We start from the raw sequence: 20,648 nt of genomic DNA on the forward strand, positions 1-20,648 counted from the left end.
AAAGCTCTCTTGACCTTTCTGGATACCATAGGACTTTGATCCCTATTGTGAAGGGGCTCATTATTTCATTCCCCACATCACCACCAGCAATGGGGTAGAGTATCGCCCCTGGCGATGAAACTCTCCATTCATCATCTCACGATAAAGTTGTTGTTGTCTCACTTACACATACACTCGCTCGTGCAGACACGAGGCAGGGCGACATCTTGTGTATTGTCATCAAGCAGGAGAGCTACTTTGAATACAACGTATACAACGGAATTATTTGATTTCATTGAGCGTTGGAGGCTTACGTGTTCGTGCTTGTCCATAAATGTAGCCTGCCTCGGTGAATTCCCGTTGCATGTCACAGGGTATCGGAAGAGTTTTCAGCTGCGCCTTCATTATTTCTCGTGTCACCTGGAGATCAGGGCAGTCATTGACGATGTACGCCAGAGTGCCGTCGGTGAAACAAGGCCAAATAATTTCGACCACTTGCGGTTTTTTCTTTCAACGCGCGCCGGAAACCATACGAGCGGTGATGAAAGCAATGTTTACTTCCCCAAAATTGATATCGTCTTTGGCTGGTATCGAAACCGCGTATAGTTTAGCTGCCAAACGCTATTTTGAGTTATCATCATTACACACCACGAACTTCGTATAGGGTATAACCCCGTATATAGATTTTCGATCCCAATTGAGTGTGTGATCAATGGAGATGTAAACATTCATGTATGGTTTTACAGCATGCGTCTTCCACGATGATGCCAATACATATATATATATATATTTACAGCATGCGTCTTCCACGATGATTCCAAGTTAAGTTGTTAAGAAGTAGCAAGTTGTTAAGAAGTAGCAGAGCTTCTATCTATTGGTCGCCGCAGAAATTGTCTATCAAGTGTGGCTTAATAGGTGTAGGGTTGTTCATGGAGGTGATTGTTGGAGCAAGGCGAAATTTAGAAATATTGTGAGCTATTATGTCCGCATGTGGCTTGGGAAGGAAAGGTTACGTTTGGGGCAGCGAAATTTCTTCAAACAGTGGCAGTGCAAAGGCTTCAGAGTGGTGGACGGGATCATCAAGTTCCACTTGAGCGAGTAAGTATGAATGAAATTATGTTTCCCGAGCATTTGAAAGCTTTCCAGGGGAGGGAATTGGTGAGATATGCGGGGCGGTTTAAATGTGAAGCACAGTGGTGTTGGCACTCCTCGAGAGTATACGATGGGATGCTGCACTTCAGTGCGATAGCAATGTGGCAATGTTTTAGAACTTGTCTCAGTTGTTGACTCAAGGATAGAAATAGGCGAGATACGAATAACAAGTGGGGTAACAAGCGGGATAAATGGTTAGGGGAAGCTTAGGAAGATGAGTACACAATCTTCTGTGGCTCATCTCATAGAGTCAACAATACAAAATACATATTACAGCATGCGGCTGGTCTTCCACGATGATGCCAATACATATATTACAGCACGCGGTATATCCGCATCCGAGCCGCCGCCTTCGCATCCGCATCCGATCCGCATCCGACCTCGAGCCACCGCATCCGATCCGCACACCGCAGAAAGTGCTAAATTTTCATCAGAACCCGCAAGCATCCTGCGGATAACCGCGGATACCGCTTCTATTCGCGGATGGAATTGGTACCGCCCACTCATCCGTGGAAGGTTCTTACGATTGGCTACCAGCCTTTCCACTCCACGACGCCCCCGCTTCGCGATGTAGTGCCGGCTCTCTCTTTCTCCGCTTGCTCCGCTTTCTCCCCCAGGTCCCATGCCAGGTCCCCATTTCGCCGCGTCGTACTACATTCCCGCGCGCGGAGCGATACTTGTGTGAGGGCAGGGTCAAGTGTATGACTTATGTCGTCACTGACTATAGCTATTTTACCGATTGTATGTTTCTACACTCTAAGCGGTCTTTTCATTTCAATGCCACTACTAAGCGACTTTTAACGAAAAACTACTCGCAAGTCGTTTTGAAAGTTGAACAACTTGCAAGGGTTATTCAAAGTGCAATTTGTTTCACAAACCATTTGTGAGCGGTTCCGTTCCATATGCAAACATTTTCCACTTGGGAACAATGCCTTCCGTAAGGGCGACGATGCTGAGTCGTCCGGTCGTCCATTGGGGTTCCAGATCACGGGCACTCTGTTTTCGACAGCATCTGCAGCGCATAACTGTGAGCGATGCGCGTGCATACAAAACAGCGGGAACAAAGAACAATTTTATTTATATGATAATGAGTGGGGAGTTCCATCGCAAGACAGCGGGCGAAGCTTGCAAAACAACTACCCGCAGGAGCTGCTTATGCTTATGAAATATGAAGAACTGAAGATACACCGGTAGCAGTGACACCTGCAGCAGGAGCGTTCGAATGACAAAATGCAAGGGCACATCAACGTAACCGATTTATTCGAACGTAAGAAATGTAACCATAAACTTTAGATCCAACAAACATTTCATGTACAAAATAAACAGCAACAAGATCTTGAAAATTGAAACAAATGACTGGGCAGTGGACGTCCTTCACTGTTGATGCACAGACCGCGCGAATAGGAGACGTGCGTTATGTTGCGGATTGGACAACTATGGCTTTGTTTCATTTTTCTCGCTGCAGTGCTAGGCGATCGACCCAACCATAATGCAATGAAAAGTTCAGGTTCACTGGGATGACTGGCAGGTGTCCCGGCAGTGCGTCGTTTTGCAGAACTGTACACAAGAAAGGCAACTTGCTACCGCACGCACGTTCAGTACATTACATTGCTTGGAAACATGTGGGTGTAATAATATGATCTTATCGCTTTCTATGACACTTGTCAGGAACGTGTCCCATATCGTACGGTGCGTACTGTACTGAGCGGACTACCAGGCCACAGGCGCGCGTGACGCCGTCTATAGCCTCAGGGATAAGCGAAATTATTTCTTCCTCTGCGGTTAATCCCACCTTCGACTACGACAAACAGATCTACCAACACCACATGAGAGTACGAGAACGTCGTCTGCGTTGTAGCAATATAGACCTGTGGTTATAGTGAAGGCGTTGTGAGCATCGCCTTTTGTAACTCTATTAGGCAAGATACAAGCTGTCCTGTTTGCCGACGCGGGCCTGTCCTGTGGCGTGGTAGACACTGGGATGGCGGGAACGTGCACATAAATCCTGAAGCCATTATCGTCTGATTCACCAACGCATCTCTGCTTCGTGTTGCCTCTGGTACCCATAGCAACAGGAAGGACTCGCACTTTTTAAGCCTATATAGAACGAGACGGACTGTACTTCCTTGAAGACCTGGAGCAATACTTGCTGCCTTGCGACCCTGTTGCTGTCCATCTGAGGACCATACTGTACTGTCGCTTCGGTTGGGGAAGCGGCAGTCATCATAGCGCACATTGACTAGACGATGATTGGGCATATACACTGGTCTCACTGGTTCCAAAAGCATTTGGCAAGGCCGTGCACTTGGGCACTGAAATATATGTACGAGTCACGTATTGAAGATCACTTGTTGTTGAAACGGGACGTGAGCTTGACTTTGATTCCCGATCGGTTGCGAAGCACCAGCTCGCCGGCGAGGTCCAGCTGATCACGCCTCTGGAAGGACTCCACGGAGAAATGGCGGAAGAGGCTGGAGAGTACGATCTTTTCTTCCATCATGGCGAAACGTTGACCTGAATGAAAAAAAGTCGTTAGGATCACGAACGTTGTTTAAAGAATGTCACTAGCGACCTGTTTTGCGCAGTCATTGGTTTTTGAGAACTTGACCTAGGGGACACATGCGATCTGCCGCATGGAAACATGCCACTGCCCGTGTCAAGTGAAATGGTACCTCTTCACAAGTCTGCGGCGTTTCCCTTGATGCCCGACTGTTTGGTTCTGTTGATCGTTCTATTTCATGTAATGTATAAACGCTTTCGAACTTGGTTATTTGAGTACTCAGTGTTCTGGCAACTCGACCGCTTACTGACATCACTTTCCTTCGTCTAAACATGCGAGAATGAACCCATTCGATCTGGTATCAACCGCTTCGTCGCAATATGTTCGGAAAGCGTGAGGGAAGAAACGTTACGATTCGACACTCTGCGCAGCTCACAGAAGAGTATGCTAGGGGGAAGATACTGACATTGACTGTTAATTGTTTGGCGTTTCGACAAGTATGGGAAGGTCTTACTCAGAGAAACAATGCGTCTTTGACACACGAAAGATCTTTTAACCTTGGCGAAACTGCTATGTTTAGACACCTATTTTATGTTCCTAAGGAAGGTGAGTGAAGAAGCTACGCGCTTTGCATTTTGGAAGCCCAGTATACCGATGAGAAAATAGGACGGACTGGACATTCCCGGATGCTAATGAATATCCAGTCCGCGTCTGCAGCGTTACGAAGCTGCATCTCATACGCGTTACTGGACCAAGTTGTCATATACTGTAGTATGGGCCAAGCAGCATTGTCCAAACAATGGAATTGTGAATCATTTTGTGTATTATAAAGAAAGAAAAGAAAGAGAAATGAGTTTGTTAGAAAAAAGACAAAGATAAATGTAATGTGGACAATACAAGTCTCCGCTCTCCGCCCTACGTTGGCACAGCCAGCACGCAGCTGTGGCGAAGAGACGGCACTCGACCTTCGAGGAGGAATACGTTGTCAGGCGCGTGATAATATCATAGCTGGGCGAACTCACTCATGAGGGCCCTCATGAGTGCCCCTCACCCTCACCTCACGCTTTTGAGGTGAGGGTGAGTGAGGGCAAGCCCGCGATTAGGCCATCCGTGAGTGCACTCATGAGGTTCTTACCCTCATAAGGTCTCCTGTGAGTGCACTCATGAGGTCTTACCCTCACGAAGTCTCCTGTGAGTGCACTCATGAGGTCTGAGGGGCGCCAGGTCTGTGTGAGTGAAGTCACTGGTGAGGCCTGGGGGGTGTGAGGTCAGTATGAGTGCATTCAGAAATTAGGTTAAATGACGCTTACGAGACGTGGACAAATTATGAAGGCACTAGTGATATGGTTCCAGCGATCCAGGTACCGGCAGAGTGTACTTTAAAGGGCTGGTGTTCCCGTTTTTAGAAATTTCGTCTACGTCGCGCTGGGAACACAGCCAAGCGCCCTGAACTGACCGATTAGTTGGTGAATTGGTTCCAGCGACCTAACTACACGCAGTGTGCACTTCAAAGGGCTGATGTGCCCGTTTTTAGCAATTTCGTTTACGTCGCGCTGGAAACACAGCAAAGCGTCCTTAGCTGACGGATTAGTTGGTGATATGGTTCCATCGACCCACCTACACGCAGTGTGCACTTTAAAGGGCTGGTGTGCCCGTTTTTAGCAGTTTCGTATATGTCGCGCTGAGAACAGAGCAAAGCGTCTTGACTGACTGAGTACTTGGTGACATGGTTCCAGCCACCCAACTACCGGCAGGGAGCACTTTAAAGGGCTGGTGTGCCCGTTTTTACCAATTTCGTCTATGTTGCGCGGGGAACACAGCCAAGTGTCCTGGGCTTTGTTGTGTTCCCAGCGCGACATAGACGAAATTGCTAAAAACCGGCCCACCTGCCCTTTAAAGCGCACGCTCTCGGTAGTTGGGTCGCTGGAACCATATCACGAAGTAATCAGTCAGCTCAGGAGGCTTTGCTGTGTTCCCAGCGCGACGTAGACAAAATTGCTCAAAACGGGCACACCAGCCCTTTAAAGTGCACCCTGCCTGTATATGGGTCGATGGAACCATATCGCCAAGTAATCAGTCAGCTCAGGACGCTTCGCTGTGTTCCCAGCGCGACGTAGACGAAATTGCTAAAAACGGGCACACCAGCCCTTTAACGTCTACACAGCCAGTGGTTGTGTCGCTGGGACCACATAATGCGTCATTTGACCTCATTTCTGAATGCCCTCATACTGACCTCACATACCTCAGGCCTCACCACTCACAGACTCACAGTGACTTCACTCACAGAGACCTGGCGCCCCTCAGACCTCATGAGTGCACTCACAGGAGGTCTTATGAGGGGCACAACATCATGAGTGTACTCACAGGAGACGTTATGAGGGTAAGACCCTCAGGGCTTGCGTTTGTGAGTGCCGTGAGGGTGAGGGCGAGTGAGGGCCTGTGCTCGTGAGGGCGGTGAGGGTGAGGGCGATTGAGGGCATGTGTTTGTGAGGGCCGTGAGGGTGAGGGCGAGTGAGGGCCTGTGCTCGTGAGGGCAGTGAGGGTGAGGGCGATTGAGGGCATGTGTCTGTGAGGGCCGTGAGGGCGAGGGCGAGTGAGGGCATGTGCTCGTGAGGGCGGTGAGGGTGAGGGCTAGTGAGGGCATGTGCCCGTGAGGGCCGTGAGGGTGAGGGCGAGTGAGGTTTCACCAAAATGCCCACCTATGGATAATATTGGACAGCCAATGACGTCAACATCCCGAGAGTAGAAAATAATTTTTGTGTTGCTTCCACGACACATAAAGAAACGATATTCTGGGAAAGTATGGTGTGGAACGCGTAGATTGCAATGCCATAAATTTGGTACGATTCAGTGTCACTTCCTATCGCGTAATCAGTACATAACTCCCGTCACATCGCTTTCTCAATGCAACTATTATATCTCAATGAGATGTCAATCTTTTACCCCTGCCACGTCACGGACACGAAAAAATGACAAAAACGTGCTTATTCCTGAGGGGCATTACAAATACATATTTATTCTCTGCGTGACTCGGCTCTTATGAACTCATTCGCCGATGAAGTGCCTACTCTCGCTCCCACCGTCTGCGCAGAACAATTTTATTCTTGCATGAAACCCGTTTGTACCGAGCAAGACAAGATTACTTCATAATTTGAAGGTCACACGAGTATTCTTTGACGAAGGAACAGCTGGAGTTCTTTGAAATTTTCGACGATACCAACAAAAGAACGCAAGACGGCGCCAAATGGGTGGCATTCCCCAGCGAGCGACATTCCCCACAATACTGCAGCGGAAGATGTGAAACACGTCATAGCTTTCTGCTGCCACGTGAGCGTGAGCACACAACGTCGTGTCTTCACTTAACTGCTAACCGTGGGGAATACCCTGCAACACAGCCACAAGATATTCCGTAGCAGACGACAGGAAAAGACGCTGACGGTGTCTTCTGCTAAGTGTCGTCTGCTAAGTGCGCAGTAAGCTGCTCCCAATATTCCGGCACCGCGTGAATGCCCAACATAGCACAGGACGGAACTTCGGCTCTGTGAGCAGTGTTTTCGCTTTTTCTTCCACTAGAATCTTCAGTGAGGATGTCGCTCGTGTGAGTACACGGTTAATGTCATTACCAACTGACATGTGGCACGACTTTCGTGGATAATGCCGTTCGGGACCCTAATAACATTAGACGATAGACGACATTTAAACGTTCTGCCCGTATGACACAGGTATTAAAGGGGTTGCGACACTTGGTCTCAAGCTATTCCAGATGCATGCAAAAAAAAAAAAGAAAATATGTATTTGCATCCATATGAACCTGCATACCAAGTTAAACAGCGAAGGGGGTAATAGACGCGTAGAAAACTGACACCGCGAATACCGAGACTCATGCGACTCTCACGTCAGTGTATAGGCGTCTCCACCAGTGTGGAAGCGCGAGAGAGGTCCCATGCTTACGTCTACCAATGGGAATGGCCGGAGCTGTGATGTCAGAGCTTGACGAGTACGTCCAAATACACCGGTAGAAAAATACCGGTAATTGTTTTTTCCTCAATGCGTGCATGATGTAATGAACAGCATCTATCAGAGTGGCACAACGCCTTTACTGCACGAGCGACCCGCAGTGCACTTAGTGTGAATTTACGGCAACGAGTTTTAATAGTATTATTTTAGAATAGTGTGGTATTTATTATGTGCTTCCACTAAAAGCATCTGCATTCGTACCCGTCCTACGCCTGTCCTGCAATGCTTTATTTTTTATTTTTTACTGTAGATGGGCATCGTTGGTGCTTTGCTGTAAAGCTTGCACTCTAGTGCTAAGAAATGACGCGTAGCGTGGTTGATACAGAATATGACAGAACGTCCTTACCGATACAGTTCCTTGGGCCTGCTGAGAATGGAACGTACGCAAAAGGATGCCTTCCTAGGCTGTTTTCTGGGGAAAACCGTTCAGGAATGAACTCCTCCGGCTTGGGGAACGTGTCTTTGTCTCGATGCAATGCGTAGGAGAATATCACAACGACGGTACCATCAGGGATCACATTACCATCTGCACAAACAAATGACACTTTCTCGTTCACAGGATCATAATCGGGGCTCTACTATTTGTTGAGGATATGAGCTCCAAAAATGCATTCCAATTTTAAGATTTAATCAACATATTTATAATCAATTAAGTAACATTTAACCAACGAAAGAGTAGGTTACCTTGACATCAATACCGCATACGTGAACTGCTGTACGGAAAAATATGTCATCGGGGCTATTCGCCTTACCACGTGTCAGATCTCTGTTTCCTGTGAATGTTCTTCGTCACATATACCATGCTCTCATACGCACACATATTAATTATGCTCTCGAGATCTATGGGCTTACATATAAATCAATTCTCCAGTCTCTATTATTGGCGCAAGAAAGGGCTCTATGGATAATTTTCGCAACCTCCCAGCGATTCTATCACGTCTGCTTTCAGTGACTGATATCCACACAATGATCAGATACAAATGTTTGTAGTTTGGTTTATAACCTACTGCACAGACCTTCTATAGTTCACTTGATATTTCTTTCACCAAATATACTTGTGATTATTTATTAAGGAAATATGATTGTATGCGAAAAAATTCCAATACCACGAGCAAATTATGGAAAATTATCTTTACAGTATTTTAGTAGCCAGACGTGGAATACTAGTTACGCAACACAACCAGCTATCCTATGTTTAAACATAATCTTTCATTCATTGCAATTTGTAAACTAAACTATACTAACTATAAACTAAACTAACTAACTATATACTAAACTAACTACAGAATTACCAACTACCATGAAAATAGATGTCATCAACGGTATCATGTTCCATGTTCTGGAGACTTCGTGTTTGTGTCTGTCCTTTCGTGTTCCCTAGTCTTGGGTTTTACATTATGCATGTTCCATGTGTTTTGGTGATAGATCGGCCAGCATTGTCGCGCCTCTTGGGAAGAGGGAAAGTGCAAATTGCGCTTTCCTTCGCCCGTTAGTTCACGAACGACGGAACGGATGAATCTCGTTCATTTTGCATTGTTGTCAACTTACTGACTGTGAACTCTTTCTGCACTTCTCGTCCGATGATGGGTACAGAGGGAAACAGCCTGAGGCTTTCCTGAAACGGAAACATTACAAATGGTCGTCGACCACTGTCTCGATATAAGAAGAACCAGAGAGGCACTATTCTAATGCATTAAACACTTTCTGTAACGTGTAGCGTACCGTTGGACGTTGTATACAAGTGCCATAGAGATAACGGTTATACTGGCAGTTAAGAGAATGCGAAAACACGTGTCTTACCTTGATGCAGCATTCGAGGTACCTCATGTCCCTGAGATCTTCGACCGTCGCGTAACGGCTATGATCATTACCAAAAATAGCGTCCAGCTCGTCGTGCACTTTTCTTTGAGCGTTTTTGTACTGACCCAGCAGGTATATGCACCAGCATATAGCGGCAGCTGTGGTGTCGTGTCCCTGGGGCAGAAAAATTGTTGCACTGTGGCTTATTGCGTGTACTAATGAACTGACTGAACCACCGAACCATGTACTACTGTACAATCCCATGAGCCGTTTATGTGTGAGTCTACAACAGGAACAGCGAAGGCGCCCCCTCCATCAAGTTTTCGTTTTTGGTTGCGGTGTATTGCGCAACAAATAACATGTTTTCTCATGCGCAAGAACGACGATCCTGACTGACCTGTAGCGCTCGTGAGAGATGTCTGTGATGCGCATACCCTCTAAGAAGCCACTCAACTCCAAGCCCGAGTGATGCTGACGTGACACCGTGATGTGGACTCTCCCTACGGTGTCTGAATACTGTATAGGGTGAAGAAAACCGCGTCGTCTGCTACGATATCCGCCATCTTGAAGCCCAAGCGCAGCACGTGGCGCGTTGACAAAGCTGTATAGCTATACAGTTAGCTATGCCACGGACCTTAGCGAGACATAAACTGAGTAAATAATTAGTAAAGGACGTTTGAAGCGGCCGGTGTAAGCGGAACGCAGCATTCAGGCATGGCGACCGAGGGCGTCAAAATGGCGGCTCTGCGGCGTTCACTTCTGCAAAGGGTGACTCCAACCCACACTGAGGGAGCTAGTATTCAGGCACCCTAACTGTCCCCCGCAAGGAGCGCCGCGGCTGCTCCCCGCGTCTCATGGACCTGATTACGTCACACCAGGGGATTGGTCGGGGTATCCAAGGTCGCGTGATAAGATATAATGACAAGGTATCAATGATCAGGCAGCGTGCAGCCAAAGCATGGTGGCTCGTAAAAGACTGCTGGCGCTGCATAGAGCATGGGTTTCGAGCAATATGCAAATTGTCACTTCCTTTACTTCCTTGTCAATCCTTTAAGAATGCGCATGTGAAATGTAATTTTTGTTTCACTTGTCAATTTTGCTTTTCCACAATTTTGCCGTGCCCCCTCCTAGTGGTGCACGGTATTTAGACGCCCAAAGAAACTGTGTCAGGTACGACGAGTCCCACATATAATATGTAGCTGCATTGTTAGCCTAGATTTTAAGAAGCAATTTTCGACTTTCTGGCTGAAATTTTCCTTTGTTCCGTCATGACACACTTTTTATGGGATAACGCTAACCGGCATACGTGTTACCGAACGTCAACGACGTTCTTAGTCGCCTTAGTCGCCGAAACCGTTCTTTCCGTGCCCTTCCTAATTTTCCGACTTCAAAGATAATGGGATAATAGGCATCGCGCGTTACTTTCTTATATAATGAACACTCGGATTTGATTTCGACCAGCCGTACACAAGTTACGTTATCACAACAACGCTCTATATGAAGAGAAGAATGGAATTAAAGTTGAAACAATGCGTTGGCTGAAATATAGGGGGAAAACACAAGGACGGCGAAAGTATTACAGAATATCCGTATGATGTGTGCAATTACGTTCAAATTATGCAACAACAGTTGTGTTAACACAATGGCTTTCTTTCTTGCGTGAGCTGACAGCTGTAGTAGAAAAGGCGTAAAGGTAGAAAACTTCGTCTGGGTACCTACCTGGTGACTTCGTTTGAATACGATCGGTGCAAGGGATACGACTGCCAATTGTGATACGATTACCCTATCAGCAGTTCATGACGTACTGATATTCTGGCATACACAAACAACACTTAGCTGTGACTTGGTGCACTGCTGCATAGGCACTGCTGTTTGCAGGCACCTTATTCAATAAAGTATTATTATTATTATTATTATTATTACTATTATTAACATTATTGCTCTCATTGAGATCCTTCCGCCCATGCGCCACGGCGTCGTGGGCAACACTGTGGTCCAACGACACCGAATCGCAGCATTATGAGCGATACAATTTTAGCAAGTCTTAGTACGGATATGTATTTGAATGCAATATCATAATCTAGAAAAAAATAAATAAAAGGGGGAGGGGCAACCTTTCCGCGATAACAAATCTGGTGGAGAATGCGTCAAAAATGACAGCCAAGCGCCATCAATAAACGTTTATCTTGGAATTCATTCAACATCACATCATGGTGGACCTTACTCACAGCCCATCGCATCAGTATTATTCATAACCCATCATTCGATTCTACATATAGCCCATGATTCATTTTCTATATACATTATCGCAATCATTTGACATCAACTTCAACATCACAGCCCATCACCCGACATCACACCATTGTGCGTAATGTGATGTTGAATGAAGCACATGGTACTCACCATGAGTGAATTTGCTGGCCTATGTAGGCTATGCACTGGACAAGCAAGAAAAAGACAGGGAGGCTCTCTCCCTTGGAGAGGTTCGCGGGGTTTTGGTGTAAAATTAAGTCTGGTGACTTGTAATTCAGTCCGGTTATTTAACTTTATTGTAATAACCAGATTGGTTAATTAGTGGTCCAAAATAAAACTGGTCAGTTAATTAATTACACTAATTTAACCCATCACCAAACCGTATAACCCCAAAACATTACATGGAATCAGATAAAAGTGTGAGTCACACAGATGACGGGAAAAACGTAAATTCTACATAATAATTAAGAAAAAAAGGCATAAGCCCCTGCTGTTGGGGGACTCGCAATTTTCCCTGCCAGTGACCGATATATAACAACAAGAGCGGACTTTTTCCGGTGGGCTTTTAAAGAAGAACATTGGCATACATTACGCTTTACGCGCGGTTACTTCAGGGCTTCCAGAAGCTTACTTCGAACATAAACGTATCCACTTCTTCTCGTATATCTTCCTCCGAGATGCTGTTGTCGTTTATGTGATGGGCCAAGAGGAGATCCAGGAACACCGGCCGTTTCTTTAAGTCCGTGTCCGTGGAAGGGTCGATGAGCTGCAACTCTGCGAGCTTCGTCTCTTTGCGCTCACGGATAACCTAAACGAGGCTCATAATGACCGCACCATTACGAAGGGCTCTCACCGACTAAGTGCGTGCAATGTAATCGTACGCGACACTTGCAACGATGGACAAGGTCACACTCTTGATGGCCAACCTTTTTAGTGAACGTGTGTATGGAGCGGATGTCGTTGTAGTAGAGCCGTCCCTCCTCGGTCATCTGGTAGAGGTAATCTATCCACAGCCAGGGCCGCACCGTCCGGTTGATGAAATTGGTGCCAACTCTCCACGAAACAAAAACAAAAAAGCGAAAAGAGTTACGCCATATATGAGAAGCTAGTAGTCGTAAATATGCGCAAGGTGTTTTTCTTTATTCGGTACAAATTTATATATATATATATACAGGGTGTCCGAGCTAAATGCGAACATACTTAAAATATATATATATATATCACTTTTTCCGAGATGAAATCAATTGCAATATAGCATATGATGAAGGGCCCTCCTTAGGAGGGCACCTGCAAATTCCTACGGCAATGTCCTAATTAACTTTTTAATTATGAAAGCTACGAGGTTGTCCCAATGAGAACATCTGATCCCTTCGGTCACCTTATACCGTAGCCATTTTCAGAACAAAAATCCGTTCGATAGATGGTCTGCAAAAAATTCGTGAAGGAACACCTTTTTTTTTCTTTATTTTGTTCATTGCGCATCTTCGGAGACGCGTCTTTCCTTCACCCCCCATGTGAGAGGGTGAAAGAGCACAGTATCATCTCTAGCGTCCTGGAAAAAGATTAAACGAAAACAGAAAATGCAACCCAAGATAAGGGCAGTTCCGATAGCATCCGCCGATTGTTTTGTTTCCGCAAGCTAAAGCTCATCTTCGACGCATGAGGCGGCACTGTGCTCCTTCACCCTCTCACATTGGGAGTGAAGGGAAGACGCGTCTCTGGATATGCGCAATGAACAAAATAAAGAACAAAATGGTGTTCCTTCACGAATTTTTTGCGGACGATCTATCGAACGGATTTTTGTCCTGAAAATGGCTACGGTATCAGGTGACCGAATGGACCAGATGTTCTCATTGGGACAACTTCGTAGCTTTTATAATTAAAAAGTTAACGATTAAAAGTTAATTAGGACATTGTCTTAGGAGTTTGCTGATGCCATTCCTGCCATGCCATGCTGAGTTCCTAAGGAGTGCCATTCAGCATAGGCTATATTGCAATTGATTTCATCTCGAAAAATGTGATATATATATATATATTTAAAGAATCTGTTCGCAGTTAGCTGGGACACACTGTATATACAGGGTGTTTGCTCTAACGTGTCCAGAAGTTATATTCAAAGCGAGCGATAAAAAAAAAAGCAAGTGGTACTTTTCTGCTATTTGAGTAAGAAACAGGTACTGCTTCACTAGTAGCACCCGTTTCTTAGTCAAGTAGCTGAAAAGTAGCGCTCGTTTCTCTTTTACCGCTCGCTTTAAATAAAATATCTGGACACGTTAGAGCAAACACCCTGTATACAAACTATGAGAGCAACACAGATGCTGCTTTTGCGGGTGGGTTGTACGGCTATAGGCGGACAGTCTGTCGACGAGAATATGCAACTACTAGATGACTAATTACATAATATTTATAAATTGACTTTATAATTACAGGTGATTTGGGGGGGGGGCAGAATGTGAGATAGCAGCATTGGAGCCAGTCATTATTTAAAAAATCCCAAAGCGAGCACGTATTTTGATATATCCAGTCACGGATAAGTTACTAAAAAAGTAAGTAAGTTACAATGCAGTCAACCACACACAGAAAAAGTGACGATGGTGAGATACTGATACTGCAAATGAGTTACAGTTACTCTCTTCGAAGTGTAACTATAGTTACAGCTACTGCTACCACATTAAAATAACTTAGTTACTTTACAATTACATTTTTAAAAATCCAAATAAGTGTAACTCGAGACATTTGCTTTTGCGCTTGTTACTGCACGAGCATAGAGTTATACTGTGCTCAGGATTTCCTATGGTCCACTAGAAGGTCATGGAAGTTGTATTGCCAACTGTAGGATGGGACAAGCGCAAGTCTCGGGAGTTAGTCTGAGGCCATCCTTGGCTGCGTATGAAACGATAAAATATGTGGAATAAACATCTTTACAGAAGCAAGCGCCACCTGTGGCACGCAAGGGCTCATGGGAACTATGAGGGCCTTAGAGCATTATGAGACGGAGGTAGAAGAAGAACAACAACATTCCCGGTATGCGCAGCAGCAGCGTCTGCCGGGGTGTATCATAACCCAAGCAGACGACGGACGAGTGTCCCTCCAAGTTCCCATGCTGCTTTGCGCCGCGAACTCGGTGGCGCGCGCATCTTTGTAAAATCGTCTATTCCTGTTTGGGAGAAACGGCAGAATATTTGAGGCCTCGACAAAATGACGCGTGGAAAATGTTGCCGTACCTGAGTAACTTGTTACAGTTATATTTTACTGTTACTCTAGTCAAAAGCGGTAACCAGTTACAGTTATGTTTGTGGAAAACTAGTTGCTAACTAGTTAGTTACTGCAAAAAGTAATCAGTTACAAATTGCTTCCCAAGACTGGATATATCCATCGCCAAATAGTGCTATATATGCAAACGAGCCGGAACATGGTGCGATAGAGAATAAGGCTAAAAATGGTTGAGCGATCCTTAGGAAGCGACATGTTCTCGTCCGGCACTCCAAAAGATAGAGTGGAAGCTGCTTTAATTAAGTTAAGAAGACATAACAGCGAAACACGACGTTCACCGCCATGCCCAATTTATGAAGACAGCAACGTGGCTGTTCTCCGGAACGCGTTCTCCCTTAATCCCTGGACCGGCCACTCACTCCGATAAATCCAGGAGGCTGCTATTACTCATTAAAATACTAAGTAGCCTCGTAGCGTAGCGATGCCGCTGCAGCTCTCGTTACGTATAGTACCTCGTTAGGTAGTCGCGAGTGTTCCAGAAGGAGCCCATAAATCCTGCAGGAACAATGTGCGTTGAGCATAGGGGCTACGTTTGGTATCGGAGTGATGGGAGCAAGAGGATTTTCTAGACGGCGAAAGCGGCGAGTTTCAATTTTTTATTTTATTCCCCCTCTGGGGGGTGGAGGGTCTGTTTATGGGAGTAGCTGAATTAGTCGTGTGACGAATTCAATCTCTCCCTACTCTTTTTTTTTTCGCCAACATCAACATCTAGACCAGATTAGTATAGCAGCATCCATGGTGCACTTCGTATAGGGGGATGCTATACCTGCAGTTATTTATTTATTTATTTTATTTATTTATTTATTTAACAGTGCCCACCAACGGAAAATCCTACTAGATAAGAGTTATGAATATGGAGACGCAAAATTTGCCGCAAATTTTAAACTGCTGGTAGAAAAACAAAAAGACTCATGTTTTTTTTTCTTTTTAAGAACTGGAAAATAACAAAATTTTCATTTTTGCACGACCGGGATTTTTTTAGCGAACATTAGATAACAAATCATAGTGTAATATAAATTGTATGAGGAGCTGAAACAGAAGAACTGCCTTATCCGATTTTCCTGTTTATTTCCAGGAAGAAGAAGAAGAAAAAAAAAGAAAAGCTAGCTTTTTACCGTTCAGTGACTAAGATTTATTATAAGAGTACCTGTGGTCACCATGTGCATCAAAAGTGGAATATCTTCTATTTCCGCGTAAAAGTTTACCGCCAACGGTGACCCCTATATAGTATATATCCCCTATACCGCCCCTATATACTATATGCAATTTGGCGTTTCACGAAGGTCCCGCGGCTAAAGAATAAACAGGCGTCGCAATCGAAAAGCTTTCCTTCTGGTCATCATCATCCCTGACGCATCGGTCAAGAACTGAGCAGTGAGCAGCTCATTTGCATACGCCCATTAATTAAATAAAACTCGCAAATTTTAAATTTTACTTCGGACACTTTCAGAACCTGTTTTACCGATCGGGACATTCTGCGCAAACGATTCCCAGAAAAAACCCGCGTCGACACTTTGTGATTTTTTTCGAGTTCTTAACTGGCTTCGGTTTACATATTTCTTGCTCGGAGCAGCATACCAGTGCGCTCTTTCGTTCAGCTCTCCGGCAGCCAATCACACGTGTTCATATGCCTGGTTACGTGTTCATCCGATGTCAATGCCTCGGGGATGCTCACTCAAGAGGAAGCTTTTCGATAGCTCTACCAGTCTGCGAATTATTCAGCCTTCGTGAAACACCCGGTACAAAACTGTCAGTATTTGAACGCGTTTCACACAATGTCCAAAGACGCCGCCAATTTTCTTACCTGTAAATATTGCTGACGTAGGTCGAGGATGGATTTGTCTGAGCATTCACTCTGACACCCATTGCTGTCTCTGTAAATGCAAACTGGTGAGCGGCTAGTCTTTAACAGTTTTACCTCAATTTCATCTTGTAGCGGCGGTTCTCAAGCTTTTTTTGGTCCATTTCGGCATGCGTACGACATACGTGTTTCCTTTCTCTCTCTCTCTCTCTCGAGGAATATTGGCCTTAATGTTGTGAAAGAGGTCTAAAGTCAATATTCCCATTTGTAAGTTCCTATCATCGGAGTGCGCTCTGGTGTGAAAATTTCGCGCAATACGAGCAATATTTTCTGTCATCACTCCCTGTTCGCGGGCGTGCTGCGAAATTGCGGGTTACTTTTAAATAACGGCTACAAAAAAGAGAACACGGAGGTGCTTCATTGTCTTGGATGTAGGGCTAGAGGGTTATCCGATTCACGAATACAATCCTCATCGCTTTGTGCCTTGTTACCACTTCGCACGTGTTTCTATTGAATTGGAGAAAGTGAAAGAATTTTCCCAGTTTTATTTCGAAGAAGCGTTCGCGGTAAGCTAAAGCAAATTTGCGTTTGTGCGGAATGCTCGTCCTGAAATCAGAACATCTGACCACCCTGCAGCATGTCACCTTATCTATAGGGGAAAAAAAAAAAAAACTGTCGTTTCGAGTGTATTATATGTTTCTGTGAAATATGATGCCATATACCAACACTCCGAGACAACATGAAAGCTATAGCACAGGTATAAAAATCACAGTTTTCTAGAAAATTAAAATTGAAAATTACGGGCAACACGGCGTTCAAGTCGCCACATAACTGCGCCTTGCTCGCCAAGTACGGCGGTACAAGTATACTCTATACATAGTGTGCGCATAACACTGTGTCTAAAACAAGGAAGTCGGTTATGTGTCGGCTACGTAGCTGTCAGGAGCAGCAAGCCAGTCGCCCCGAATCGTTTGGCGTTCCCTGCCACATGTATAAGTAACTTGTTGGACTGGGTTTACAAACAACAAGTTGTTGAACTGCGCCACCAACGTCACCTAAATGCCTGCTGATTTACGGTACCTATATTTAACAGCATGCAAATGTGCTCTAAGTTCGTCATCTCCGATGGGCGTTCTTCGCAACATGTATACAAGCAACAGTTTGAAGCGTGCAAGCGCACTACTTTGTGACTCGGAAGCGTCATGCGCCCGCCTAAGCCAGTCACTGACGTCTTTAGATTTATGGTCGAAGTTCACCCGTATAGGAGTTGGCTCGTCCCGAAGCGTATTGATCTTTCCGTCTTGATTTCTCTCTTTTTAAAGGGACACTAAAGTGCAAAAAATATCCCATCGCGGAAAGAAATATGCCGTTACTTTGGCATCAACATAAAAGGAACAGAACCCAACGCTTGCGTGGTTCGTGATTTATTAGCGAAAGACAGCCGACTTTCCTTTTCAAGACAGCCGACAACGCGTATCGGGCTCTCATTGGTCTCCTCAAACGAGTCGTCCAATCATCGCGAGAGATGGTTTGAGAGGACCAATCCGAGGCCTCTCCGAATTGTCGCGCTTCTTGAGAAAGAAAGGGAGACGGAAAGGCGTAAATTGAGCTATATTTCGCTCGTTAATAGTGAGTTTTAGTGCATCGTACGTAGGGTTCTGCGTTTTCGGAATTAGCCGAAAAATGCCGAAAAACACCCGCTGAATATTCTGAAAAACTCGGAATTATATACTCCTACACATGGTGCTACATGCCGAAAAAAGCCGGTATTAAATGTATTTTTTTCCCCTTCGGGGCCTCCCCCTGTAACACTTTTAGCAGGAAAAGTAAAGACCTTCCCCCGTAAAACTTTTATCGTACTGGGTTAAGGCTCTTAAGTACACGTGAAACACTCCAACAAATGAAAGGAAAGTCTTTGCGTTTTCAGTGTACGCCCTCCTACTGAACTGCCCTCCTTTGATGAGTCGTCCCTGGATAACTCTCCCTCTAGGTGCCGATTTTTCGGCATCTATTTTTTACGAAAACGTTTGGAAATGTCGAATATATCCAAATTCGACGAAACATATAAATGACTAACCGCGTAATCTCCTCATGAATAAACGCCGAAAACTGGAAGCCCTAAATTCGTTCAGCACCGCCTTTGCGTACGTAAGGGGTAGCTTACGATACACTAAAACTCACTGATCATGTCAAGGTAACATCATCTTTGATTCAGCGCGGAGAAAATTTTTGCACATTAGTGCCCCTTTAAGCGTGTACTACGTACCGCAGATTATATCCAGAGTGCAAGCTGTGACGAAAGTGGTCACATCGACGACCTTATCTGTGTTCGATTGAAGCACCTTCCTGAAAATATCGCCCTGCTCGTTCATGATGGGAAGAAAGTCTTCGAGGATCCTGAAGTGAAACGCTGGCGTCAACAGCTTCCTGCGTGACCTCCACTGTGAACCGAAGCTGAAAAAGGGGGTGTTAGACAGTGGTGGTTTTTCGTAACCCCGGAAAACAAGTTCCCGATGTCGCGTATACTTACCTTGTGAGAAGTCCCGAGCCTAGCCATGGGTGGAGAAGCGAATACAGGACTGGCTTCTTGAGGTTCGTCGAGCAGTTCAGCACCGCCTGTTGCAGCGAAACGAGGAAAACATGAAAGTGAGAACTGTAACTCCCGTATGGATTCTGCAGCAGCGGGGGACTGTGCGAATATTCGGAATTTTTGAATTCCGAGGCGAATAACTGTGTATCCGATTCGAGTATGGAATTACATTTCCAAATTTCGAATCGAATCGAATCGATGTTTGTTCCTACCCGAACATATTCGAATAGTTCGAAAGCTGTACACGTAAGGATGACAACGGCACAGAGAAGACATACAGGATTTAAAAAAATGCTACTCCACATTCCGATCCGCATACACGGACTCCCAGAGAACGTGTCATTGAATTATAATAAAAACCTACGCCGCGCAGAATCATGCGGTCAACGGCATTTGTTCTTACTAGGCTTTTGCCACCTCCTGATGTGAATGTCATGCGTAAGTTTAATTATGTAAATATTTGCGAACTGAACTCGGAAATTTCCCAAGTAAAGGTCACCTTTTTACCACACCAATGTAAAGCGCGTGCCGAACTTACCCAAATTCATGATAATTGACACTGATATCCAAGAACTATCCCATCGAAAAAAATAGCCGAACATCGTCCTTTTCGGAGCACCCGAGCATAACGCGCGACGACTTTTTGAGCGCAATCCCTGTCAGTCTGCCGAAAGGAGGTTGCAAACCCAGCCCACAGAGCGATGGTAGAAAAAGTGACAGTTGCTGATATTGGGAGGGGGAAGACATGATCCCAGCGGAAGCCGAATGCGATGAGCCCTGCCTGTGTTATCTCTTTCTACGATGCCGGTGTGGGATGGGTTTCCAACCTCCTTTCGTCGGACTGACAACGATGGCGCTGAAAAATTTGTTGCGCGCTATGCTCTGGGAGCTCCGTAGAGCATGATGTTCGGCTATTTTTTCCGATGGGATAGCTCCTCAATATCCCTGTCAATTATAATTAATTTGAGTAAATTCGGCACGCTCTTCACATTGGTGAGATAAAAAAGTGACCTTTACTTGACAAATTTCTGAGTTCAGTACGCAAAAATTTGCACAGTTAAGCTTACGTTACATGACATTCATATCAGTAGGTAGCAAAAACCTAGTAAGAACAAATGCCATTTACCCCATGATTCTAGGTGGTGTAGTTTTTTTAAAAATTATAATTCAAAGACACGTTTTCTGGGACACCCTGTATGTATCGCGTGCACATGCAGCATGCATGTTTATAGAGTCCCCATGTGTGCTGCATTTGTATGCGGTTCGGTTGGACGGTCGGTTCG

The 20,648-nt window shown here is 45.2% G+C and overlaps 1 protein-coding gene across 1 annotated transcript in view; it reads right to left on the reverse strand.

The window, feature by feature from the left end:
- Positions 1-2,374: 2,374 nt before the first annotated feature.
- LOC135368434 (cytochrome P450 4V2-like) overlaps positions 2,375-20,648 on the reverse strand; it is a 36,295-nt gene continuing 18,021 nt past the window's right edge. The window contains exons 4-12 of the mRNA XM_064601687.1: positions 19,306-19,391; positions 19,042-19,229; positions 16,779-16,848; positions 12,628-12,754; positions 12,333-12,509; positions 9,449-9,622; positions 9,197-9,263; positions 7,995-8,174; positions 2,375-3,645 (exon numbers count right to left, since the gene is read on the reverse strand). Of these exons, the coding sequence (XP_064457757.1) occupies positions 3,476-3,645; positions 7,995-8,174; positions 9,197-9,263; positions 9,449-9,622; positions 12,333-12,509; positions 12,628-12,754; positions 16,779-16,848; positions 19,042-19,229; positions 19,306-19,391 (1,239 nt within the window). The 3' untranslated portion in view covers positions 2,375-3,475. The remainder of the gene's footprint in view (positions 3,646-7,994; positions 8,175-9,196; positions 9,264-9,448; positions 9,623-12,332; positions 12,510-12,627; positions 12,755-16,778; positions 16,849-19,041; positions 19,230-19,305; positions 19,392-20,648) is intronic.

The sequence above is a fragment of the Ornithodoros turicata genome, chromosome 9 (assembly GCF_037126465.1).
Source record: "Ornithodoros turicata isolate Travis chromosome 9, ASM3712646v1, whole genome shotgun sequence".
Classification (NCBI taxonomy): domain Eukaryota; kingdom Metazoa; phylum Arthropoda; class Arachnida; order Ixodida; family Argasidae; genus Ornithodoros; species Ornithodoros turicata.